The sequence below is a fragment of the Rhinatrema bivittatum genome, chromosome 8, assembly GCF_901001135.1.
Source record: "Rhinatrema bivittatum chromosome 8, aRhiBiv1.1, whole genome shotgun sequence".
NCBI lineage: Eukaryota > Metazoa > Chordata > Amphibia > Gymnophiona > Rhinatrematidae > Rhinatrema > Rhinatrema bivittatum.
In genome coordinates, this window is record NC_042622.1 from 9423001 (window position 1) to 9449960 (window position 26960).

A 26960-nucleotide genomic window follows, 5' to 3' on the forward strand; every position below is an offset into this window, starting at 1 on the left:
CCTATTCCGTCCCCTTTCTTGACCTCTCCTCTGGACTCTGGATACACCTGATTACCCGCCTGCCCTTGACCTTCACCTGGACCTCTGTCTTGTCTGTTCACTGCCGTTCTGCAACCCTAGCCTGGCCTTGGGTCACCTCTACAGTCATCAGCAGAGGCCCTCGCCTAAGACCTGCCGGTCCCTGCTCAACCTGAGGGGAACGTGGGCTGGTGTAGGTGAAGCTCCAGACAGTCTCTGCGCCGCCTGGGTCCGCCTGGCGATGGTGGGAGCCTGCATGGCTCCTCCCTGCAGGCAGAGGCAATCTTGCCTCAGTCCAAGGGTCCGTGAACACCACATTACTGTTCCACACATCTGGTTTACACCAGCGAAGGGATGCTCTATAGGGCCGAGCTCTCATTTTAAAACAGAAAAAGATCCATGATAGTTACACTGTGGTTTTGTGTCATTTCCTTTCTGAAATAAGGCAAAAAAACAAGTAAAAAAGAAATATTTTTTTTCAAGTTTTTCATGTCAGCATGCGTTGAAATGTTTTAGCAAAAACTATTTAAAAAAAAAAAAAAATTCACCTTGAATAACAAATTGCGCATATTGTAAGAGAGAGCACAGGCCAAAAATGAAGCAAACCAATGAAAAACCCAACAAACAAACAAAAAAACCCCACAAACACGTGAATAAAATAGAAAACAAAATGAAAGGCACATTCATTCCATACATCCTCCTTCCCCTGCTCGCAACCCTTCATCATATTGGAAAGACAGAGAGAAACGGTCTTGGTGTCACCAGCGCCCGAGCCCGCCTGCCAGGGAGGAGCTGCTTGCACAGCTGAGGAGCTGCTCTGATACAAGGCCAAGGTTCTCCCAGGTGAGCCCAGGGACATCGGAAACAGAGAAAACAGTTCACCTCCTGTACGAAGATGTTCGTTAAAAGCACCGAGAGCTCCAGGTGACTATTTTTAGGTGCGAGACTTGGGCGGGCATTGAAATCTGTGTTCGCGAGTGATTCACTAGAGCCCTGCGTGAACGAAGCGCACGGGAGCACGGAAACATCTGAGTGGAAGGTTCCGGCACTGGCGGAATCCGTGCAAGGCAGCGAAAAACCCTGCATGCGACTCCCCTGGCTTCATGGACCCCACCCTCGGTGGGGGGTGGGGTCAGTGCTGGGAGGAGGAAGAGGAGGAGGAGGAGAGTACCTGCAGTAAGGAGTGGAGGGCTGCTTGAGAGGTTTGTGGAAAGCGCTGAACTTTCGCGGGGTTTGAGGGGGTAAGATTGGAAATACATGCGTGAACGTGGCCTCCGTGCGTGGAAAGCGAACTTTCAGAAAGCTGGGGGTGGGCGTTCACCGCGGCCGCCACGCAGGAAGGTAAGCGGGGAGTTCTGAGTGCGCCGAGAGGTGGGGGCTGGAAGAGGCTGCTCGTTTGCACATTTTACAAATGGCGCGCGCGCATACGTCGTCAGACCTGCCCCGGCGCTTTTCCACCTGCTGATCGAGGCGTGGATGGGGGGGCTTCTCAGCAAGGGGTGTAGGGGGTGTGGGTGAAGCGGTGCTCGGAAGTACGTTCACAAGCGAGAGATGCGCAGCCGTCAGGCAGCTTTATCAAAGGCCTGGCTTTGCGCATAAACCTAGGGTTATCACCTGCCCGGGTTACCTTTATTTAATATGTAAACTATTCAGTAAACCTGTGCTCTTATAAAATACATGTACAAGGTATGCAGAAAACGCGTGTGCTGGAAGAGATGCCTGGGCACTTTTGGGGCGGTGATGCGTGGTATTTCGTGAAGCACACAACCCCCACTGAAGAGTTTTATAAAACACAGGCCTAGGCTTGCCCGCTCATGCACGGGAATGCTGACTTACACCCACCACGGTACAAAAACGTTCTCTCTCGGTATCTTCAGTGTCCTCTGAGAGTGGTTATTGTGTGCAGGAGCGTCGTGGGCGTAAGGATTTCAGGAGGATGAGAAGCGTCTAATGTTAGTACTTGAAAAAGCCTGCAATGAGTCCTCCTCGCTGATGCAAAGGCCCTAGACGTCATAGCAGGCTAGAGGCCACCCTACTCCCCCCTGCCTTACTGCCAGCAAAGCACACAAAAAAAAAAAGCTTTACTGAGAGAGAAAATGAGAGGCTGATGGCGAAGATGTCCCAAAACTGCAATGCGCTTTGTGATGAGGAGGCCACAAAATGCTCCAGCGCAGCCAAGCAGAACATCTGGCAAGGCATCACCGCCAAGATCATCGAGGCGAAGATTCGGCAGGGGCACATGGAAGAGCCAGGACCCTGCCTCAAGGCGTCGTGGACGAGGGAGATCCTGGGGCCTCCTGGGACCTGCACACCGGGACGGAGACGGCAGGTAAGATCCGCTCATGTCTCTGAGAGCACCTGCCCCCTTCTGAAGGAAATCTCCCACCCCTCACGAAGAGGATTGTGTGGGGGAATGGGGAATGAATAAGGGGGTGACTGCGTGGTTTAGTGGAGGGGATGCCACAGGGCAGGGGGGAGACGGCTCTTACTACGCCGGGGATATGGGAGAAATGGGCCATTCGTTTACCTCTTTCTTCTCCTGCCTGTCCAGGTGCGAGTGTCGTCTGGGAGGCTTCTGGTCCTGCAGGGACTGCACCTGCTGGCTCCAGGCGTCTGAGCAGGAGAGACAGCCCTCACCCAGGCTGCTGGAGCTGCTGGACCTTAGCAAGATGGGAGTGAAGATCAGGTGGCAGAGCGGCAGATGGAGCAGACTCCTCCCACCTAAGCCCAGCGTGCCAGCCAGGCACCCACATACCCGGCCACCCTGGATCGAACGGCCTGTTGGAGCCAGCAGCGGGGTTTGGATGACCGGCTCAGACAGAAGGGAGTCCAGGGATGCAAATGGTGGGAAGGCTCCTATGGAGCCCATCTTGCAAACACCCAACGCCCCTATGGATCCTGCAAGCTGGCGCAGCTGCTCAGTTCTTCGGGAGCGCCCAGAGGTGTTCCAGTTGTGCACAGCTGCTTCCTGGGAGAAAGTCAGACCCTGGACTCCTCGGCACCTTTGGCACCGCCTCTTCTCAGAGAGCAGCACATCTGGCTGTGTTGCTTGCTTTTGTGTTTCCCTGAGAGAATTGTAACCCAATCTGACGCCTGGGCTATCAAGCAGGGAAGAGAGAATATGGCATATTGTTGTGTTTGTGCCTTTTATAGACCCTGAATAAAAACGTTGTCTTGGATTGAGATTTCTCGTGCCGGATGTTCTTGGCTGTTTGGTGGAGAGTTGAGGATTTCCGTATGTGCCTGGCGTCCTTGGCCATCCCTATCCCACTACCGCGCCGCGTGCTCCTCCTCGTCCTGCCCTTGCAGTCCACACCCACCGTGCCCACCTCTTGTGCCGTTTCTCAGCTTCCCTGCTCTGCCAGAGCAGGCAAATGCACCCTCTTGCCTCCTGTACCGACATCGATCGGCGCCTTCCACGGGCACTGGTATAACGTGTGCCCTTGCAGGTGGCGGCAGGGGTTTAGGGAATTGCACGCAGACTTGCATGCCACAGGTGCCCGGCATCCGTAGGCAGGGATGTCAAATGCCACTCACGCCGTGACGGTGCTGCAGAGCAGTTATTCAGGGCGTAAGCACTCCTCTCCTCCTGAGTGTGCACAAGCTTCAGTGACTTGGGCTCCTTCCCCATTGCCGTGTTCTGTACAAGAAGCAAACAAAGCAGTGAAGTGCGGGTTTCTTTCTCCCCTCCCTAGGTGTCCGGTACCCGGTTGTGATGGGCTTGGGCACATCAGCGGGAAGTACGCCTCCCACAGAAGCGCGTCAGGATGCCCCCTCGCCACCCGCAGGCAGAAGGAGGGCTCGCTGAACGGCTCTTCCTTTTCCTGGAAGTCACTGAGGAACGAGGGACTCAGCTGCCCAACTCCTGGCTGTGACGGCTCGGGCCACGCCAACGGAAGCTTCCTCACGCACAGAAGGTACGGGGGGGGGGGCGCGGGGGGGGCTCCGCAAAGGGCTGGCGCCCCTTACAGCGCCTTCTAGGGGCGGCTCAGGGAAAGCCCTCTTACTGCTTTCATTTTAAGACACATCCACCCCCTCTCCACGAGCCTGCGCAGTATCTGGAAGCTCTTCTTGCTTCTTTTGATGGTCCTGGCCTAAGCTTGAAGACTGGTGGGCGTTGGGGGACTGGAAGGCAGCGGCCCTGATTGGCTGGGGCTCTTCTCCCAGGTCGGGAGAGAGCAGGAGACGGGGCACTAGGGGCACGTGACCACATGAGAAATCATCAAGGCGGGGTCATAGAAACACATTTGCTGCTTGCAGGTTATCGGGGCAATTTTGGCTAAGCTTGCCAGTGCCTGGCATCAAGATATGAAGGTACAAAAGTGCCGTCTTTCAAAGACAAATGACTTAAGGTAGAAAGGTTCCTGCATATCTTGTGCCGTCTCCTGTGCGAGGATGGAAATTCCAGGCGTGCGTCTGAAAAGGTCACGCGCATGCTAAGGTACCTCCCCCCCCCCCCCCCCCCCCCACCTACCCCCGCAGCTCACCCCATCTCCAGAAATGCCCCCCTTTTTTTTTTTTTTGGAGTGGTAGCAAACTTTCCAGACCTCCGATCTCGTCTCCAGTCTCCCTAGATCGTTTGGGAAATCCCGTGGTTTCACTCTCGTGACCTAACCTTCCTTCTCTCTCTTTGCATTCAGTCTGTCAGGTTGTCCCAGAGCGACTTTTGCTGGGAAGAAGGGAAAACTCTCAGGGGATGAACTTCTCAGCACCAAATTCAAGACCAGCGATGGTGAGGAGATGTGAGCTCGACGTTCTGCTCGTGGGCCGCGCGTCTTCCTAGAGAGCTCCCTTGCTGTCACGTATTCTGGCAATTTCAGAATCTGTTACCATCCCTTTACAACAAGGATATCGCACCGCTAAGGTCCGTTCAGAGGTGCAGGGAAGAGGAAGGCAGATGTGTGCGCTTACTGGGCTGACGTTCGGCAGGACTTGCTTGCCAGTTACCCAGCTAATTTTAGGATAGTGTTTCCCAATGCCAGATGTACCTGGCCCTCCCGGGCTTGGACTGCACCCCTTCTTCCCCTGTTTTCATCCTGCTGTGTTTTACATGGCTAATGACTCACTCAGCTATAGTTTTGCCAGTCAGTGGGGTGGGGAAATTTAAAATTCACTGCTTGTCCAGATAAGTGCAAAGGTTACCCGGATAAACCTTTTGGAGAATATCGACCTCTTTATTGTCAAATGCATTAGACTGACTGAAGTTCCCCAGATTTATTCAGCAGCAGGTTTGTTCCAGGTTAGCTCCTGATCTGCATCTGTCTCTGGAGGCAATGGGCGAGGGAGCTGCACAGATAAGAGTGGGGATGCGGGATTGTGTTTCGCCAAGCGATTCCTCCAGCGCGATGATCGCTTGGCCCAGGGGGGAAAGCTGAGGCACTGCAGAGACGGGAGAAGTGCTGCTCTAATCTAAAGACATGGTCCTTCCCTTCTCCAGTTCTAGAGAACGATGAAGAAATTAAGCAGTTAAACAAGGAAATTAGTGAGCTGACCGAGTCCAATCTGGAGGTGGAGTCCGACATGGTGAAGTTACAGTCGCAGGTACGTTCCCTCCCTTTCTGACCCCCATGGCAAGGAGAAGCCGCAGTCCCACACATCATCACCACCACCCCCCCGTCTCACCTGCCGCACAAGTCCCTGCCCTCAGCTGCTTCTGCTGACTTCATCGTGCGCTGCGGTTCCTGAGAAGCTCCATTTCTAGGTTGTTTTTTGTTCATTGAGAGGGTAACGTGCTCTCTCTGCAGACTTCCATTGCATGTGCTTGTGATTTTGAAATGCATGGGACCCCCGACCCCACGCACCAGCTGCCTGCTCTAACCACTCTCAGCAGATGCGCTTTCCTTCTGCACAGTCAGCGGCCGCCACGAAGCTGAGCTGCACACTGCCTCCTGAATGTTTCACCATTCACGATGACGTTTAGGGGCGCCGGCTCTGAAAGTGGCAGCACACGCGCAGCACACGCCTGCCTTAAACTGTGCCATGGGCGCAGCCTTCCTGTGCATGCACTATTCTGCTGGAAATAATGAGCGTAGAGCTACCTGTGTCCCTTTCCTCCCCCTGTCCCATCCCACCTCCACCCCGTTTACTGTCCTGAGCTTGCCGGGCCTGGCTGGTGGTCTGCACAAAGCTGAGACACTGGGCACCGAAGCACCTCCTCGGAGAGGAAATGCCGCTGCACTACCCTGAGGGAGGGATTTCTGTGGGTAAACCACCCTGAATGCGAGTGTTCCCAGGGTGGGGTTAGGTTCAGGGAGCAAAGGATGCACATGGTTTCGGAGTATCTAAAGCATGCTTCTAGTTTTGGTCAGAGTATCCGGGGATGCTTTCTCCTGGGGCAGTTTTGAAAGGGAAAGCCTGCGCATAGGTTTACGGTGCATTTCACCCTGGTGGAAAGAAAAGCCCCTTCTTAGCTGAACATTTCCTCCTTACAGTAAGAGGCGTTCGGAATATTACCCTCCCCGTGTGTGCGTAGAAATCCTAAAATTCCCCTCATTATGCACAAAAAATGTAAAACGGGAGATGGTTGCGCTTAGGATTAAGACTGCTTGCATGCACTGCACAAAAACGGGCCGAGCGCACTGTTTAACACGCGGTTGGTTGCGTGTTTTCGGTGCGCGTCTATTACCCCAAGGGCAGGCGTTAATTTATGAGCGGCCCAAAAAAGTGTACAGAAAAGCAGTAAAAATGCTACTTTTCTGTACACCCTCTGACTTAATATCCAAAAATGTTTTTAATGTGCCGGCCGCTCTGGTTTTTACAGCGTCCGTTTTCCTAACCGATTGCTGTCAGTGGGTTCGGAAAACCGTCGCTTATAAAATTGAGCATCGGTTTCCTGAGCCCGCTGACAGCCACCTCTCCTGGGCCAAGGAAGCGTTAAGGGCGTGAAATTGTCCCTAGTGCCCCCTTTTAGTACGACCCCTCATTTAAATATAGGATTGCATGCTCAGGAGAGGTGGTTGGGCGCACATCGGGAGAGTGAACGCCCATTCTCCCGCGTTTCTTACTGAATCAGCCTGCAAGACTCTTGAATAAAATATGGGTCATCTTAGAAGACCATAGAAGTTGGCTTCATATTTTATTCATTTGCTTGCATGCATTTGAAAATACATTTGAAAGGACACAACCGTATTTTGCAGTTTGCCTTTATTGCAATAGAGTTAGCAGTCATGACCTTGATCACAGTACCTTATTCTTACTTCCCTAAGTGATGAAAGTAAAAAAGAAACAGTGCTGCCATTCTGTCCAATGGAGAATTTCATGTGATCTTCTTCTTTCTTGGAAAGCGGGGGAGTTAATAATTCTGTACTGCCTCTTGCTCTTCAGATATCATCAATGGAAAAGAACTTGAAGAACATTGAAGAAGAGAATAAAATCATCGAGGAGCAGAACGAAGCTCTCTTTGTGGAACTTTCTGGACTAAGTCAGGCACTGATTCATAGTCTTGCCAACATACGCCTTCCCCACATGGTGAGAAGCCCGCTTGAAAGTACAAAACGAATACTGAAACGAATACTACGAAAATGCGATTCCTGTAACTCAGCTGTAATCAAGCAGTGAGGGAAAACCACAAAAATCCTCTTTTATTAATCCAGTTTAAAAGAATTACGCAATTGTATTTGTTTACACTCGGCTCCAGTGCAGGATCTTGTAACCCTATTGCTCCTGGCAATAATCCTTTCATTGGATCTACGGAAGAAACAATCTAAAGATAACGTGAATGAGTTTTTGAAACTGCATAGACCTCTTCTTCAATGAAGATGTGCTTCAAAAGCTTTCCCCATTATTCCATGGAGTAGTGGTTTAGTTGAAATTTTAGACAGGCACTTTCACAGGGGGAACTGTGTTTTGACAAGCAGCATAGACAACGTTGAGAGTATCCAGTTCCTAAGAGCAGCAACTCCATCAAAATGGTTTTCGGATAATTCAGCCATCAGTAAGGTCAAGCAATAACACAAGTCCCCCTTCCAACTTGTATTTACTTCCTGAAGAAAATTAAACTTCTTAAAAATCTTTCTTCTGGGCCACTCCTACCGCTCTGCACCTAAGTCCATCTGAGTACTCCTGTGCTGTTTGTCATTAGAAACCTGTGTTAGAACCTCACCCAGTTCTCCTAAAGTATAAATAAAGCACAGAAACCTGAAGAGCAATCACACAGGAAATGTGGTGCTTGAAAAGCAAGCGATGTGACCAGCAGTAAGGAAGGGCGGCCACTTATTGTGAGCCTGCTCCCTGTCCCAGTCAGCTCTTGGGCACGAACGTGCACGGGGAAAGCCACAGACCATGCAACTTCCTGGGATTTCCACACAGGGAGAAAAAATGTACCCCATAAGAACATAAGAAAATGCCATACTGGGTCAGACCAAGGGTCCATCAAGCCCAGCATCCTGTTTCCAACAGTGGCCAATCCAGGCCATGAGAACCTGGCAAGTACCCAAAAACTAAGTCTATTCCATGTAACCATTGCTAATGGCAGTGGCTATTCTCTAAGTGAACTTAATAGCAGGTAATGGACTTCTCCTCCAAGAACTTATCCAATCCTTTTTTAAACACAGCTATACTAACTGCACGAACCACATTCTCTGGCAACAAATTCCAGAGTTTAATTGTGCGTTGAGTAAAAAAGAACTTTCTCCGATTAGTTTTAAATGTGCCCCATGCTAACTTCATGGAGTGTCCCCTAGTCCTTCTACTATCCGAAAGAGTAAATAACCGATTCACATCTACCCGTTCTAGACCTCTCATGATTTTAAACACCTCTATCATATCCCCCCCTCAGTCGTCTCTTCTCCAAGCTGAAAAGTCCTAACCTCTTTAGTCTTTCCTCATAGGGGAGTTGTTCCATTCCCCTTATCATTTTGGTAACCCTTCTCTGTACCTTCTCCATTGCAATTATATCTTTTTTGAGATGCGGCGACCAGAATTGTACACAGAATTCAAGGTGCGGTCTCACCATGGAGCGATACAAAGGCATTATGACATTTTCCGTTTTATTCATCATTCCCTTTCTAATAATTCCCAACATTCTGTTTGCTTTTTTGACTGCCGCAGCACACTGCACCAACGATTTCAATGTGTTATCCACTATGACACCTAGATCTCTTTCTTGGGTTGTAGCACCTAATATGGAACCTAGCATTGTGTAACTATAGAATAGGTTATTTTTCCCTATATGCATCACCTTGCACTTATCCACATTAAATTTCATCTGCCATTTGGATGCCCAATTTTCCAGTCTCACAAGGTCTTCCTGCAATTTATCACAATCTGCTTGTGATTTAACTACTCTGCACAATTTTGTGTCATCTGCAAATTTGATTATCTCACTCGTCGTATTTCTTTCCAGATCATTTATAAATATATTGAACAGTAAGGGTCCCAATACAGATCCCTGAGGCACTCCACTGCCCACTCCCTTCCACTGAGAAAATTGACCATTTAATCCTACTCTCTGTTTCCTGTCTTTTAACCAGTTTGCAATCCACGAAAGGACATCGCCACCTATCCCATGACTTTTTACTTTTCCTAGAAGCCTCTCATGAGGAACTTTGTCAAACGCCTTCTGAAAATCCAAGTATACTATATCTACCGGTTCACCTTTACCCCATAGAGTATAGGGGCTCTTCCTGCACACTAATCCAGAAAAAAGTCACAAAAAACCCATCACACAGACTCCAAGGCTGTTCTTAAAAACTAAACTTCTTTACAGTAACTGATGGCAGAGTAAAACAAGGTCCAAAACAATGTACAAAACTAAACTCCATCTTCTTCCAAAGCATGTGACAAAATCCACCACATAGTAAGCTCTTTGGGACAGGCACCCTTCCTTCCTGGGCCCTCCCAGTACCTTTCTGTAGAGTAGTTTATCTTCTCTTTCTCTCTCTGGCTGATTTATTTAGTCAATAGCTGCTTAGGACCTTCCTAGGGCACACTGTGGCTTTCTGAAACCCCCAAGGAGAATCCTGTCATGTTCTGTCTCTGAAGAAGTCCCTTCTTCCTGGGGCTCCTCAGATTCCAAACTTCCGCAGGATCCTTGGCATCTCAGGCATTCTCCTCTTCTGCACGCCTTTCACAAGGCTTGCCGTACTGGGTCAGACCGAGAGTCCATCAAGCCCAGTATCCTGTTTCCAACAGTAGCCAATCCAGGTCCTGGCAGGTACCTGGCAGGATCCCAAGGGGGTAGAGAGAGAGATTCCAAGCTGCTTATCCCAAAAATAAGCAGAGGATTTCTGCAACTCCACCTTAATAATGGTTAAAGAACTTTTCCTCCAGGAACTTGTCCAAACCTTATTTAAATGCAACTATACTAACATCTTTTACCACATCCTCTGGCAACAAAATCCAGCTCTTAATTATGCGTTGAGTAAACAAATATTACTAGCTTTAAATTTATTACCCAGTAACTTCATTGTGTGTCCTCTGGTCTTTGTACTTTTTGAGGGTAAATCACTAATTTTGCATTTACTACTTCCATTCCACTCATTATTTATAGACCTCTATCTTATCTCCCCTCAGCCGACTCCTCTCCAAGCTGAAGAATCCTAACCTCATTAGACGTTCCTCATAGGGGAGCTGCTCCATCCCCTTTATCATCTTGGTCACCCTTCTCTGTACCTTTTCTAACTCTGCTATATCTTTCTTGAGATGTGGAGACCAGAACTGCGCATAGTACCCAAGATGAGGTCTCACCATGGAGCGATACAGAGGCATTAGGATATTCTCTGTTTTATTCTCCATTCCCTTCCTAATAATCCCCAGCATTCTATTTGCTTTCTTGGCTGCTGCTGCACACTGAGCAGAAGATTTCAACGTATTATCAACGATGACGTCTAGATCTTTTCCCGAATGGTGATTTCTAATGAGGAATTTTGCATTATGAGGCTATAATTTGGATTGCTCTTCTCTAAGTGCACCACTTTGCACTTGTCCACATTAAATGTCATCTGCCATTTGCATGCCCAGTCTCCCAGGCTTGCAATGTCCTTTTGCAATTTCTCACAATCCTCTTTTGATTTAACAACTTTGAATAATTTGTATCATGAGCAAATGTGATTTCTTCACTGGTTGTTCCCGTCTCTAGTTCATTTATAAATGACCTTCCCTGAGCAGAATCACTACTCCTCCTGGCACTTTCCCTGTGGAGGAATAAGGCCCAGTGGCTCCACTCCATGGGGCGTTGGATACCCTGTAAAACACCAGATCTTGGATTCCTAACCACAACTGCTCCTCCTGCATCGCATGAGTGCAGAGGTTTTATTAACTGCACAGACCCCTCCCAATGAGGAGCGTCAGTCTATGTTAGCACACGACAGTGGCAGGGTGGAGGTGGCCACATTAAAAGGTGAACTTTAAAAGCCCGATGTGTGCCTAAACCAGGAAATAATATGCACATTTGTCTGGCTGGCGCGTGCTGAGCAGGTTTTAAAAGCCGCCCAAGTACGCTCAAGTCTCCAGCTGTGTGCAGGGGCATTCCTGGACCTCTCCATGAAAGCAGCAGGTAAATACTCGTGCGCACAGGCGCGTCGGGGTCCCCAGCTGCTTAACTTTACTTCTGCTGTGCATGGCGAGTAAGTCACAAAACAAAAAACGGCACAGACCAGCGGGGTTTACGGGTCAGGGCTAATGGGGGGGAAGGAGGACTATTAAGTAGGGGGTGTGGAAGTCCTATCCCATGCCTGGGCAAACTGGGAAAACTGGTAGTGGCGTCAGCGTGCGTGTCTATTAAGATCCCCCCACTTATGTGCTAGAAGCTGCATTTTGTACGCACAGGCGCGCATCCATTTAAAATCGCGTGCACACGTTGGCGCGTTCAGCCTTTTTTATATCACTTGCGTGTGTTATTTATTTATTTGTTTTTCTATGCCGATGTTCATCGGACGTATCACACCGGTTTACATTGGAAACAGAGGAGTCTGATAGAGTGGACTTCTTTTACAATGGAACATTGTGTCGTTTACGATTAAACATTTTTAACATTTTACATTGAAATTTGTGACATTTTACATTGAGCATTTTGCATTGTGTGTTTTACATGGAACATTTTATAAAATGGCCATGACCCTGGGCACACTGGCATGCATATGTCAGCCCGCACCTAGGTATGCAGCCGTTTTATAACACGAGTACACATGTGTGCGTATATGCATTCATGTTATAAAATAGCCTGGCCAGTGGCCTCATGCACATTCCATGTGTGCCGGATTCTGAGTGACTGCAAATCCCTTAGGGGAATATTAAAAGGGGTGCGTGCTGATGTCATTCCCAGTTTTACCAGTTCATCCTCTGTTCACCCAGTTAAAAAACAGGTCCTCCGAGCCCCCATGGTTTTATAACCTTTACTCCCCCAGTTAGCCCTGACCCTTAAATCCCTGCAAATCTGCCTATTTGTCTTTGTTTTTAACTCACCGGCATCCATAGCAGAAGTAGTTACGCAGCAGGGTCCTTGGTGCGTGCCGGATTGCGTAAGCATTTATGCGCGCTTCTCAGGTTCAGGGCCCGAAATGCCCGTGCCTCACCCCTTGTTTGAAAACCTTCCAGATGTGCGTGCTCCAGGAGACGCGTGCATATCTCTGTGGCTTTTAAAATCCGCTCGGCGCGAGGGAGCCCAACACATTCACGCCTCCCCTAATTAATGCACACGTCGGGCTTTTAAAATTCACCTTTAAGGGCCCTCGGACCAGCTGAAGCCACCGCTGCCAGTTTTGTAAGGCGGAAAGCGGGCACCCATCAAGGGTAGAGTGCAGACCTACAGCCTGAGTAATAAAATAACTTCACAGAAAGCAGAGGCTGTTCCTAAGTGTACGACCAGCAGAAGGAGGGACACTAACAGGAAAAAGAAAAGGTGGTACTTTTAGCACTGAAACTAGTATTGCCGCTTTCTAAAAATTTCAAATCATTTAATAACAGAACAGTGGAATTATCTTATTTTATTTAAAAATGTTTATTGCCCGCTTATAGCAAGCGGGTTACAGCCCATTAAAATATTTATTTATTTATTTATTTGACACTTTTCTATACTGACCTACATGAATAAATTCAAATCAAATTGGTTTACAAGAACAAATTGGTTTACAAGAACAGAAAATGTCATAATGCCTCTGTATCACTCCATGGTGAGACCGCACCTTGAATACTGTGTACAATTCTGGTCGCTGCATCTCTAAAAAGATATAATTGCGATGGAGAAGGTACAGAGAAGGGCGACCAAAATGATAAGGGGAATGGAACAGCTCCCCTATGAGGAAAGACTAAAGAGGTTAGGACTTTTCAGCTTGGAGAAGAGATGGCTGAGGGGGGATATGATAGAGGTGTTTAAAATCATGAGAGGTCTAGAACGGGTAGATGTGAATCGGTTATTTACACTTTCGAATAATAGAAGGACTAGGGGGCACTCCATGAAGTTAGCAAGTAGCACATTTAAGACTAATCGGAGAAAATTCTTTTTCACTCAACGCACAATAAAGCTCTGGAATTTGTTGCCAGAGGATGTGGTTAGTGCAGTTAGTGTAGCTGGGTTTAAAAAGGTTTGGATAAGTTCTTGGAGGAGAAGTCCATTAATGGCTATTAATCAATTTTACTTAGGGAATAGCCACTACTATTAATTGCATCAGTAGCATGGGATCTTCTTAGTGTTTGGGTAATTGCCAGGTTCTTATGGCCTGGATTGGCCTCTGTTGGAAACAGGATGCTGGGCTTGATGGACCCTTGGTCTGACCCAGCAAGGCAATTTCTTATGTTCTTATGAAACATAGGGTTTAACTTAATAATAAATAAGTAAACCATTTAGAGAAAGGCAAGGTTACATTATATATTATGTCAATTTATGCATACAGCTTTAAAAACAATAGTAATACAAAGTAAAAAAACAAAAACGTACAAAGAAAACAGAGAAAATCACTTCCCTGCAAGGGTGAACGCTGTCTGAGTGAGTGAATGAATCTGTCTGCTTGCCAGATTAATTGAGTGCGTTGGGAGACTGCTTCACGGTGGCCGTATGAGGGGGACTGCAGCGCCGCCGTCCCTCCTGCTGGTATCGCCTCTTGTACTTGTGTACAGTCCTTAACCCCCTGTCTCTTATTGTTTGGCGCAGGAGCCAATCAGCGAACAGAACTTTGACGCCTACGTGAACACGCTGACGGACATGTACAGCAACCAGGAGTGCTGTCAAAACCCCGAGAACAAGGCGCTACTGGAGAGCATCAAACAGGCCGTCAAGGGGATCCAGGTCTAAGCTGGCAAGAAAGCAGAGCAAGGGAAAACACTGGGATGAAGCCAGAACTCTCCGCTCAAGTATTCAGGTCTACACAAGTCAGAAAACTTGTTTATCGAATAAATTTTAAAAAAAGGACCAAAATTTTTAACCAAGAGGCCATTTAAGAATAGCAAACTAGAATGAAACTCAATGTTGTATTTCGCCTGGACCGTCCTGGAGAACGGTGGGTGTTCAGCTCATCGTTGTAGGCAGAAGGGATTCAAGGAAGAGGATTTGGGACCGGAAGGCGCTGGTCCGTGTACTTCCTGGGTATCTGGTACCTTCGCAAGTCACCAGGTGTCCTCCTAGCTGGGGGAAGGAAATGCCCTTGGGGCAGGGCGGTCTTTCGAGGGGAAAGGTTAACAGAACAGGGTTTGGACCGTTTCCAGAATACTACAAATGTAATCCCTACGTTTACTGTAGTGAGTCTAGATCACCTCTTTGTGTACTGTATGAAGCAGGTACCTGTAAATCTGAGCCCAGCGAGGCTCCCCACCCTCAGGTCTTCAAGGGGCAAAAAAAAAAACATTGAAGTATTATACAAAGTAGGATCTTTATTTTTATTTTCCGAAAAAGAAGAGCAGTTTTAAAATTCCATTGGAAGCGCAAAGGATAAAAGGTTCTCAGGGAAGCTTTTGGAATTTGCAACTGCAGTATTCCTTCGTCTGTCTTAAAATAAGGGAAGAGCTATTAGGAAGGAGACCAGTACTGGGGGTGGAGGGAGCTCTCAGCCTGTATAATGTTCCAGTCTCTGTGATTTTTACAATTCTGTTCAACCATCATTCTAATTCTTTTGTTTTTTGCAATTATTCTCATCTGAGTAGTGATGGGGAAAAAAGAGTGCTGTCGCCGCACATCTGCTCCCGATATTGGGGTAGAGGAGAGGTCCTTGCTGAAAGCCAGCCCCGATTTTTGTCTACCTTTACATGCTGGCTGATTCAGTCCATTAGGAAAACAAACTTAGGGTTAAAGGGACAGAAGACGTGCTCTCCCGCAGGGAGGAAGGATCCTGTCGGGGATTCACTCTGCTGCCTCCGTGCAGCTAAACCTGCACTTGAGAGCGAGGATTGCCCGCGCATTTCATTCGGAGCGCAGTACAGAGGCGCCCAGAAGCTGTGCAGGCTCGCTGGAGAGGAGAGAGCAGAGGGGATATTTGTTAGACAGGTTAAGGTCATGGTAAGAAAGAAATGAAGCGGGTATCTGTGTATCCCAGCCTGCTGCAGAGCCTGAGTCCCAACTCAGAATTATTTAGCAGGCAAATAATATTTGGACGCGCTGAAGGGGAGCCTCAGGATACCCCAATACCTGGCACTTAACATTTCCCACCGTGAAGCTTCATTTGAAAATGGACGGGAGGGGTGGAGACTAGGAAGGGGACATTTTATTCACCAATAATCAAAAAAGTCCAGGATGTGATGTCATTTTGGCATCGCTGCCTTTCAGGAACCATTTCAAAATGCAAAAAGAAAAAAAAAAAAAAAAGAACATTAAAAAAAAAAATTTGAACGTGTTAAAAACACAATTGTTCTTTACATGTAAATAGAGTCCAAACTGATTGTGACTGCAATTCAGTAAACTCCCTTCCTTATTGAAAGTGACTAGTTAGTTTTATTAGCCTGTAAAATATTTAATTTTGGCAAGACCTAATGTAATTTATTCACAAGTACCTTATGTTAACTTTGGTTATTTATTTAACTTTCTTATTTATTAATTAATTTTATACTTAATTTAAACTGGACAGTACATCAGGACCCCTGAGGGGAGGAGCAAAATAAGACTGATAAAAGAGAGAGAGAGAGAGAGAGAGATCACCTTCTCACAATAAAAGATCTTCTGCAAATCCTAAAACCACGTCTAGCCACAACTTCTGCCTGTAATTGTAATGCAACCAAGTTATTTTTATATATTTTGTTATTTATTCTTTTAACAATGGGAATTTTTTTAAAGATATTTTATAACTGAGAGGTTTTGATATTTTTTGTTTGGGCTTAATTTGGACTTTTTGTGGGCAGGGGAAGAGGCAGTTGGGGAATTCTTTTGGGTTAATGTTTCAGGCACTGACGACAGTGAGTGAAGATACTGTATTTATTATTTATTTAACTGTGCTCTTGTTGTATATTTATTTTGTCATATTTGTGTGTCTGTTATGTGATGACTGAGTACCCGTTTCTGTGTTAAGATTTGAATAATAAAAAAAAAGAGTCAAGCTGAAAGCACTGGTGGTGACCTCCCTGTTTCCTGCGATCCTCTTCCCTCGGGAATGCATGAGCAGCAGACAGAAAGCCGTCCCCTCGTCAGAATAAACCCAGGCTCTGCTGGTCTCTGTCTTGCTTAAGGTTTTTCTTTTACCAATGCCCTTCTGCCTTGATTTGTGAGAAGCTCCCATATTGCCTTGCATCATCTCTATCTATGACAGGGACGTCCTCCTCTTCTGCCCCTCTACGAGATACCCAAGACAGTTTGGAGTCACTTCATCTCTGACCAAGATTTAAACTTATGAGTTAAACTTATGCACATCTGTGCACTGGTGGGGGGGGTTAATAGTTGATGCCTTCATTAACTTGAGTTTGCATGGAGGAGTGCTAATTTGTGCACACACGCTAGCACGTGGTTGTGTCCACATTTTGTTGAGTGCAAAGCTCCTTTTAATGTGTGCACAGCTGCTCACTGTCACGAGCATGTGCACATGGTTCAGTGCACCTTATATATTGGGCCCTCTGTAGGACTATCACTGTCCTCTCCTCACTTGGGCTGCCTGATGTTCTTTGCTCTTTTCTTTAACCACAGGTCTGTGTACGGTTCCATATTTTGAAATTTTGCTCACATCAGGTTGCTCTATTTTGTAATGAAAGAATCTGAGAATTATTTTTCCTACTCCATACTAAGCAGTTGTGCTGGTAACACGATTGGTTGGGTTGAAAGCAGACCTGAGAACCTTTGAGTCTGGATCCTTTTCTGATTGCTGAACTGGTGTCTTTGTGTGTTACTCCAAAGCAAAGCAAAATAAAAGCCTCTGTAGATGGGTTAGCAGAGAATTGTATTGCTCCAGATGTTCCTTACAAACTTGTGCAATTTTGTTTTGAAGTATAATGCTGTACTCATGGCCATTCCTATTGGTAAAAATGTTCTAGACTTGTATCACTCATGTGACAATGCTTTCTGCAGCCCAGAGCCTGCCACTCATCTGTCCTTCCTGCTCCTAGAAGACAACAAGGCCTTCAGACTTTTGGAAGCCGATGTAGTCACTGTTTATGATTCAAGCATCAGACTTTGATGTTGGAAGATGCACATGAACTCTCCCTGCTGGCTATTGCACTACTGTAGGTAACAGAAGCATCTGCTCGGTTTATCTTTGTCACCCTTGGAGATTCCGCTTCTAGATTTCTACTCTAGGGTTTGTGCTACAGGGGCTGAAACACAAACCCTAGAAAGAAAAGCTTAAGACATTGGAAGACAGGAGGAAAAGGGGGAGATTGAAACATTCAAATATTGGACAGGCTTCAATAAATTATAGTAAAGTGACATTTTCCATATAAATGGAACAAGGGGTCATGATATGAAGCTGAAGGGAGGAAGGTTCAGAGGAAACATGAGAAAATACTTCTGTACTAAGAGGTAGAAGATGTCTGAAATGACTTAAAGGTGGAACCAGTTCTGTGACTGAATTCAAGCACCCTCCAGGGGCAGATTTAGAGGAGACTGGCAGAAATAGGATTGGGAATTTGCAGTGTTCTTCACACCCTCAAAATCACCAGTAAGGGGAGAGGTAATAAGAAAGCAAGGTTTGAATAAAGGAAGCATGAGCTAATGATACTGTAGGCCATGGTGTAGACACCAACTGGGTTGGTAGATTCTGGTATTGCCCAACAAGGTGATAAGAAGAAAGAAAAGGACAGATAAGGAAAGAATGACCTAGCTACCCATTAGACCATAGTGTAGTTGGGTTGACACCATTAGATTAAAACTTCTCAGAAACCAGCAGAGTGGATGCCATCAGGTTAATAGTGGCAAGGTATTGTCCAGAAAAGTCAGAAGACTTAGGTAGTCAAATATAGAGGCAATAACCTCATTAGTAGTGATAGCTGTTTATATTGCAAAGTTTGGTGGGCAGGCCCAATGGGGTGGAGGATATTGAATCAAATATGGGAACTCATCTGCCCAGGATGCTAGCAACCAATGGGGGAGAAAGCAAAAGCCGATGTGGACAAGGAGTAATATCCTACATTCAGTCATGCCACTACAGCCAGCAGCTGAGATACATTCTTAGCAATATAAACTGTAAAATCTAGGCAGACTGGATGGACAAATTGGTCTTCATCTATCGTCATCTACTATATGTCCCTGTGGACTGTTCTTGCTTGCACTTCCCAGCATGGTGATAGCCTTATCTTCACTAAGTGCCTATCGAGGAAAGACTATGAATTCTTTGCTTCAGTGTTTATTGAGGAGGATGTTGGGGAGATACCCGTTCTGGAGAAGGTTTTTAAGGGTGACGATTCAGATGAATTGACCCAAATCTAGGGGAACCTAGAAGATGTAGTAAGCCAGATTGACAAATTGTAGACTAGCAAGTCACCTGGACCAAACAGTATCCATCCCAGGGTTCTGAAAAGTGAAAATTCAAACCTATTACAATTTGTAACATCATTAAAATCATCCATTGTACCTGAAGAATGGAAGTGGCCAATGTAACCTCGATTATATAAAAAGGGCTCCAGACATGATTTGGGAAACTATAGACCAGTGAGCCTGACTTCAGTGCCAGGAAAAATAGTGGAAACATTTTAAAGAATAAAATCACACAACATAGAAAGACATGGTTTAATGGGACACAGCAGGCATGGATTCACCCAAGTGAAGTCTTGCCTCACAAATCTGTTACATTTTTTGGAAGGGGTAGATAAGCAAGTGGACAAAAATAAACCGGTAGATGTGGTGTATTTGAATTTTCAGAATACGTTTGACAAAGACCCTCATAAGAGGCTTATAAGAAAACTGAAATGTCATGGGATAAGAGGCAATGTCCTTTTGTGGATTGCAAATTGGTTAAATTCAGGAACCAGAGAGTAGATGGTCTGTTTTCACAGTAGAAAAAGGTAAACAGTGGAGTGCCTCAGGGATCTGTACTTGGACCGGTGCTTTTTAATATATTTATAAATGATCTGGAAAGAGTTATGATGAGTGAGGTTATCAAATTTGCGGATGACACAAAATTATTCAGAGTAGTTAAATCACAAGCAGATTGTGATAAATTGCAGGAAGACCTTGTGAGGCTGGAATATTGGGCATCTAAATGGCAGATGAAATTTAATGTGGATAAGTGCAAGGTGATGCACATAGGGAAAAATAACCCTTGCTGTAGTTACACGATGTTAGGTTCCATATTAGGTGCTACTACCCAGGAAAGAGATCTAGGCATCATAGTGGATAATACTTTAAAATCGTCGGCTCAGTGTGCTGCGGCAGTCAAAAAAGCAAACAGAATGTTAAGAATTATTAGAAAGGGAATGGTTAATAGAACGGAAAATGTCATAATGCCTCTGTATCGCTCCATGGTGAGACCACACCTTGAATACTGTGTACAATTCTGGTCGCCGCATCTCAAAAAAGATATAATTGCGGAGAAGGTACAGAGAAGGGCTACCAAAATGATATGGGGAATGGAACAGCTCCCCTATGAGGAAAGTCTGAAGAGGTTAGGGCTGTTCAGCTTGGAGAAGAGACGGCTGAGGGGGGATATGATAGAGGTCTTTAAGTTCATGAGAGGTCTAGAACGTGAATCGGTTATTTACTCTTTCAGATAATAGAAAGACTAGGGGGCACGCCATGAAGTTAGCAAGTAGCACATTTAAAACAAATAAGAGAAAATTCTTTTAAATCGATGCACAATTAAGCTCTGGAATTTGACAGAGGATGTGGTTAAGGTAAGCTAGTGTAGCTGGGTTTAAAAAAGGTTTGGATAATTTCCTGGAAGAGAAGTCCATAAACTGCTATTGATCAATAGGGAATACCCACTGCTGGTTGCCAGTATTAACAGCTTGGGATTTATTTAATGTTTGGGTACTTGCCACGTAATTTTGGCTTGGATTGGCCACTGTTGGAAAAAGGATACTGGGTTTGATGGACACTTGATATGAGCTAATATGGCATTTATGTTCTTATGTACTTATGTAAGGAAAGTTAGTAATTTATGTGTCTAAAACAATGATAGTTACTAAAACCACCAATCTTGAACTAAAGCTAGTGCCACGCTTGTACTAAACTTATTTATGATAAACCACGTTTGTTTTGAAATGCCAATAACAACCCTCATACTCTTGACACTTGGAAATGTGTGTGTTTTTCATTCACTTTAAATATATATGGGATTTATAACCCATTACAAAGTGAATAGCTCACCATATATATTATATAATCATCGGGTTTGTTGTGGTAACTTATTATTCAAAAATGACTGTGAACCTTGACAGTTTTTTTTCTTTTTTTCCCCGTTTTTAAAGTCCACACAATTTGTTCATTGTAGAAACAGGGCTGCTTCAGGGGCTGTATAGATTCTAAAATGTTGAGTTTTATTTGTCTGTACTGTTGCGTAACGGGGCGGTTTTTAGTGTGCCCGTGGGCCTCAGCCCTGACCCAGACCTTCAGGGCCGAGCCGTGGGTTGACGGTGGCTCCGCATGGCTGACGGTCTTACCCTCTGCCAGGCCGGCAAGCTCCCAAGGCCAACATCTGAGGATATTGGAAGGTGAATGGTCCTCCGACCATTCCGAGCCCTTTCGGACCTGCTGCGAGCAGCATGGAGCAGCAGGCCTGGCCTGAGGTGGAGGGCAGACGGAGACCTTGACACGAAGACAAGACTATGAAGATTGATGCAACGGCATCACATGACACGAAGACTTGGGTTGATGCGACGGCCTCACATGACACGAAGACTTGGGTTGAAGACATGACACCAGGACTATTAAAGACGTGACACCAAGGCTGATGCGAAGACATCACGGACCAGTGGTCGATGCGACGGCATCCCAGACCAGGGTCGATGCAACGACATCAGAGACATGACGCTGAAGTACAGAGGAACTTGGAATCCAGACAAGACGAGAAGCAGGGAAGGCGGACATTGGCACTGTCTCTCAGGGCGCCCTACTCAGGCCACCCGCAGGACTGAGTCGCGGACCACCCTGTCCCACTGCGCGCCCTACACAGCCCTTGCAGGCTGGTCACGGACCACGAGGAGAACGGGACAGCGCAGGAAAGATCCAGGACATGATGGCTGGAGAGCGCAGGACACCAGTCCACCTGCAGGCCACTCCAACCCGGGAAAGACGTCATCCGAGGGAGTCCGGCCCACAGGACCAGAAGGCTCAGGAGCGTAGAAGACTAGACGCAGGAACGAACATCCAGGAAGGCAAGAATACCAGGATGTAGAAGATCATCAAGACACCAGGACATCTGGACGAGGACCTCAGGCTATGAAGGCATGACGAGAAGACAAGACAAGATGAGGAGCTCCACGAAGACAATAGAAGACCTGACGGAGCTCTGGCAGGCAGGAGCCTCCAGAGAGAAGTAACTCCGATGCAAGGCGAAGAACAGACTGACGGAGCAGCTCTTTATAGGGCTGAAGCAGGAAGTCCAATGACAGGTGGGGCCAGCACACTTTCCTGTGCCTGGCCCTTTAAATCTAGAAGAGAGGCGCGGGCCGGCGCCTAAGAGAAGCAAGCAGGAAGCTGTGCAGGACCGTGGACAGCGGCCTGCACCGACGTACAGCGTCAGAAGAGGCAGAGCTGAGCCTGGACGCAGGTTCTGACGTCGGCAGCGGCTCCAGCCGCTGCAGGAGGCCCCGGGGGGCGGCTCCAGCCGCTACTCCAGCCCGGGGCTGCGGCCTTAGCACCGCGAAGATGAAGTCAGCGTCGGGGGCGGTCCCGGGCCCCGAAGAAGGCAAGAAAGTCCGCGGCTCCGGCCGCGGTGAAGAGGAAGATCCAGGGCAGCCTCCGGGCCGCAAAGGGCAGGCAAGACCACGGCTCCAGGCCACGTCGGGTGAAGAAACAGCGTAGGTAAGTGAGCCTGCTCACGGGGGGGGAACCCGCGGGCAGTCTTCATAACATGTACAGCCCCCGAAGCAGCCCTGTTTGTACGGGCGAAACCCGGCCTGAGTCGGGCATTTGTACTTCGTCATTTTAATTAATGGGCACATTTTTTACACTGATGAACCTTTGCCGTGCTTGCATTCTTGCTACGCTGGATCGGCTTCCGTGTTGTTTCTTGGGACCAGCCCTTGTACTGATGCCAGCGCCACCCTCGTTACCTCTTCTGCAGTGTTTATTTTTTTCAATGTCCGATCATCTTTGTGGGTCCTTTCAGTCTTGGCGCAGGCTCCCTAAGTATAATTGCGTTCCCTTTCTCCGTGCGTGCCCCCCCCCCCCTGCTCGTGGCTGCTGACGGCTGTGGGCCCTGCGCTGCCCCGCTCGCAGGACGCAGAGGTTGATCAGCTATTTGCTCGGTAACTATGGAAACTACAACAGCTAGAAGCTTTTTATTCCAGCAAAACCTCTTGGAACTCTGATCTCTATATTTGCCGAGCGTGATTGCCCCTCCCTCCGTTGGAGAAAAAAAGGAACATATCTGCCAGTGCAGTGATGCAGAAAACCCTTCCTTCTGGACGGGTTAGAGACCATCAGGATTTTACCAAGGTGTCGAAAACTAAACGGCTTGTGCCAGGGCCGAGCCACCTTCCGGCTGCTTGTCGGGTGAAGCAATGCCCCAAGGAGAGGCCCCGGACACCTGAAGTGCTTGATAAAGAGGGACAACCTTCAGGGCCCCAGGAGGAGGCCATCTTACCCCATGTACAAGAGCAGCAAGAACCGAGAGCTTAGCTCCGGGAAATCCCTTTCTTCAAATCTGTCTACTCTACCCTGGGCCGTGGAACGTGTGCTCCACGGGCATCGAGGGCCCACCGACCCTGCAGCGTCTCTTCCCCCGCAACCCAAAACACAATGCCAGGCGGCTTGTTCTGCGACGCCTCTCCTCAAGTCGGGCTGGAAGCTCAGGGCCAGGGCTCTTAGGCAGGCTGAGGGGCTGCTTTGCTACGCCCCCAAGTACAGGGCATGGGTGCAAATTGCCCTAGGTAGGTGTGAGAATAAGTGCAACAATTCTATTTCAGCAGCTTGGGATGCCTGCATGCAACGCGCTGCGCTCCAAGGTATCCGTTTCTCTGGGACAGACGGACAGACACAGGAGGCTGGCTGCTGGACCATTGCAGTACATTTGCGGGTGATTTCATTCTCATATAGGAACCCAGGCAAGGATCTACAAATATAAGCAACAGCTAGGTGCGTTGGTGTCATCGAATAAATGTCCTTTCTAAAACAAAATAAATCTGAAGGTTCTCAGAGAGCAGATGGGGCAATCAGATTAGCAGACTGGTGCAGAGGTCGGAGCCTCTGCTCCCGGGGGGGTGTGTGCCGTACAGACTGAATGGAAACAGAAACAAACTGTGTCACACAAGGACACTCGTGCACTGAACCGCAAGAAATGGAAAATAAAGCCTGCCCGGATCTCAACAGAGCTCTGCCGGCTGATCCGGTCCTGGGTTTACCCCACTTGTACGCTTGCTTTTCTTAGGATCTGCAGTAAGAAAATCAGAACTGCAAGTCCCTACATGCACTGCTCCTGAAGACTGGGTGCCAGCTGCTAGCCCTAAGCCAGCAGCTACCCTTACCTTGCCGCTGCGAAACATTCCCTGCACTTGTGCCTTTCTTGCTTTTAAAACTCTGTTTATGTGATGTTATTTTTGATACTCGCTTAGAGCGTACGCATTAAGCGACCAAGAAATGTAATAAACTGTTGCAATGCTACTTCCACCCTTCTGTCTCTGAGCTTATTTGCTGACCCAGCGCTAAATCCTCTGTCTGCCAGATAAGGTCTCCTGCATATTCTTTGCAGGGCTCCTCGCCCTCAGGGTACACAGAATACACAGCTCCTTTCATCTCTCCCCAGGGCGCTCGTGATGGAGACCTTGCATCATTCTGGTAAACTTCTGTATTGCCTCTGGCTTTCTTGGATTCTCTAGAAATGGACACCAAAAAGCAAAGTATAATTAAATAAAATGTAATTTAAATGTAACTGAGAAGCTAGTTTATTTATTGGGACAAAATGGTCCCTAATGGAGCGGATTACCAGGTGAATAAGACAGCACTACAACATCACAGCTCGCGCATGGGCGAGAACAGCATAAACCACAACCCAACTAGGATGTAACACCATGTTCTCTTTATCTGAAGATGCCTAACACTTATGTCCTCCTCGGGATTCTTCCTTAAAATAGAATGAAGAAGGGTACAATAGAGCAATACTGTAACTTAAGACTACAAAACCACATCCCCCTCCTCTTCCCTCTTCCTCCTCCATATTCACTTAAGGGACCAATAGCCTAGAACGGGTGTAAGGTTACCTACTACACTGACAGCAGATAAAGAAAAATGACACATCCAGTCCCATCTGTAAAGGGTTCAGGTTTGTAACTGCCGCTCCATGCAGGTTACCCCTCACCTTCTCTTTAGGGATGTAACTGCCGCTCCTTGCAGGTTACCTCTCACTTCTGTTTAGGGATGTAACTGCCGCTCCATGCAGGTTACCCTCTCACCTTCTGTTTAGGATTGTAACTGCCGCTCCATGCAGGTTACCCTCTCACTTCTGTTTAGGGATGTAACTGCCGCTCCATGCAGGTTACCCTCTCACCTTCTGTTTAGGATTGTAACTGCCGCTCCATGAAGGTTACCCCTCACCTTCTGTTTAGGGATGTAACTGCCGCTCCATGCAGGTTACCTCCTCACCTTCTGTTTAGGATTGTAACTGCCGCTCCATGCAGGTTACCCCTCACCTTCTCTTTAGGGATGTAACTGCCGCTCCATGCAGGATACCCTCTCACCTTCTCTTTAGGGATGTAACTGCCGCTCCATGCAGGTTACCCTCTCACCTTCTGTTTAGGGATGTAACTGCTGCTCCATGCAGGTTACCCTCTCACCTTCTCTTTAGGAATGTAACTGCCGCTCCATGCAGGTTACCCTCTCACCTTCTGTTTAGGATTGTAACTGCCGCTCCATGCAGGTTACCCTCTCACCTTCTGTTTAGGATTGTAACTGCCGCTCCATGCAGGTTACCCTCTCACCTTCTCTTTAGGGATGTAACTGCCGCTCCTTGCAGGTTACCCTCTCACCTTCTGTTTAGGGATGTAACTGCCACTCCATGCAGGTTACCCTCTCACCTTCTCTTTAGGGATGTAACTGCCGCTCCATGCAGGTTACCCTCTCACTTCTGTTTAGGGATGTAACTGCCACTCCATGCAGGTTACCCTCTCACCTTCTGTTTAGTATTGTAACTGCCGCTCCATGCAGGTTACCCTCTCACCTTCTGTTTAGGGATGTAACTGCCGCTCCATGCAGGTTACCCTCTCACCTTCTGTTTAGGATTGTAACTGCCGCTCCATGCAGGTTACCCTCTCACCTTCTGTTTAGGGATGTAACTGCCGCTCCATGAAGGTTACCCCTCACCTTCTGTTTAGGGATGTAACTGCCGCTCCTTGCAGGTTACCTCTCACTTCTGTTTAGGGATGTAACTGCCGCTCCTTGCAGGTTACCCCTCACCTTCTGTTTAGGATTGTAACTGCCGCTCCATGCAGGTTACCCCTCACCTTCTGTTTAGGGATGTAACTGCTGCTCCATGCAGGTTACCCCTCACCTTCTGTTTAGGGATGTAACTGCCGCTCCATGCAGGTTACCCTCTCACCTTCTCTTTAGGGATGTAACTGCCGCTCCATGCAGGTTACCCCTCACCTTCTCTTTAGGGATGTAACTGCCGCTCCATGCAGGTTACCCCTCACCTTCTGTTTAGGATTGTAACTGCCTCTCCATGCAGGTTACCCGTCACCTTCTGTTTAGGGATGTAACTGCTGCTCCATGCAGGTTACCCCTCACCTTCTGTTTAGGGATGTAACTGCTGCTCCATGCAGGTTACCCCTCACCTTCTGTTTAGGGATGTAACTGCCACCCCATGCAGGTTACCCTCTCACCTTCTGTTTAGGATTGTAACTGCCGCTCCATGCAGGTTACCCCCTCACCTTCTGTTTAGGGATGTAACTGCCGCTCCATGCAGGTTACCCTCTCACCTTCTGTTTAGTATTGTAACTGCCGCTCCATGCAGGTTACCCTCTCACCTTCTGTTTAGGATTGTAACTGCCGCTCCATGCAGGTTACCCTCTCACCTTCTGTTTAGGATTGTAACTGCCGCTCCATGCAGGTTACCCTCTCACCTTCTCTTTAGGGATGTAACTGCCGCTCCTTGCAGGTTACCCTCTCACCTTCTGTTTAGGGATGTAACTGCCACTCCATGCAGGTTACCCTCTCACCTTCTCTTTAGGGATGTAACTGCCGCTCCATGCAGGTTACCCTCTCACTTCTGTTTAGGGATGTAACTGCCACTCCATGCAGGTTACCCTCTCACTTCTGTTTAGGGATGTAACTGCCGCTCCATGCAGGTTACCCCTCACCTTCTCTTTAGGGATGTAACTGCCGCTCCATGCAGGATACCCTCTCACCTTCTCTTTAGGGATGTAACTGCCGCTCCATGCAGGTTACCCTCTCACCTTCTGTTTAGGGATGTAACTGCTGCTCCATGCAGGTTACCCTCTCACCTTCT

At 47.6% G+C, this 26960-nt stretch overlaps 1 protein-coding gene across 5 annotated transcripts in view; it reads left to right on the forward strand.

The window, feature by feature from the left end:
- MYT1 (myelin transcription factor 1) overlaps positions 1–15801 on the forward strand; it is a 199978-nt gene extending 184177 nt beyond the window's left edge. For all 5 annotated transcript variants that reach the window (XM_029613475.1, XM_029613476.1, XM_029613478.1 and 2 more), the window contains 5 exons: positions 3714–3935; positions 4659–4750; positions 5456–5559; positions 7342–7485; positions 14105–15801. In XM_029613475.1, the coding sequence (XP_029469335.1) occupies positions 3714–3935; positions 4659–4750; positions 5456–5559; positions 7342–7485; positions 14105–14245 (703 nt within the window). In that variant the 3' untranslated portion in view covers positions 14246–15801. The remainder of the gene's footprint in view (positions 1–3713; positions 3936–4658; positions 4751–5455; positions 5560–7341; positions 7486–14104) is intronic.
- Positions 15802–26960: the final 11159 nt, after the last annotated feature.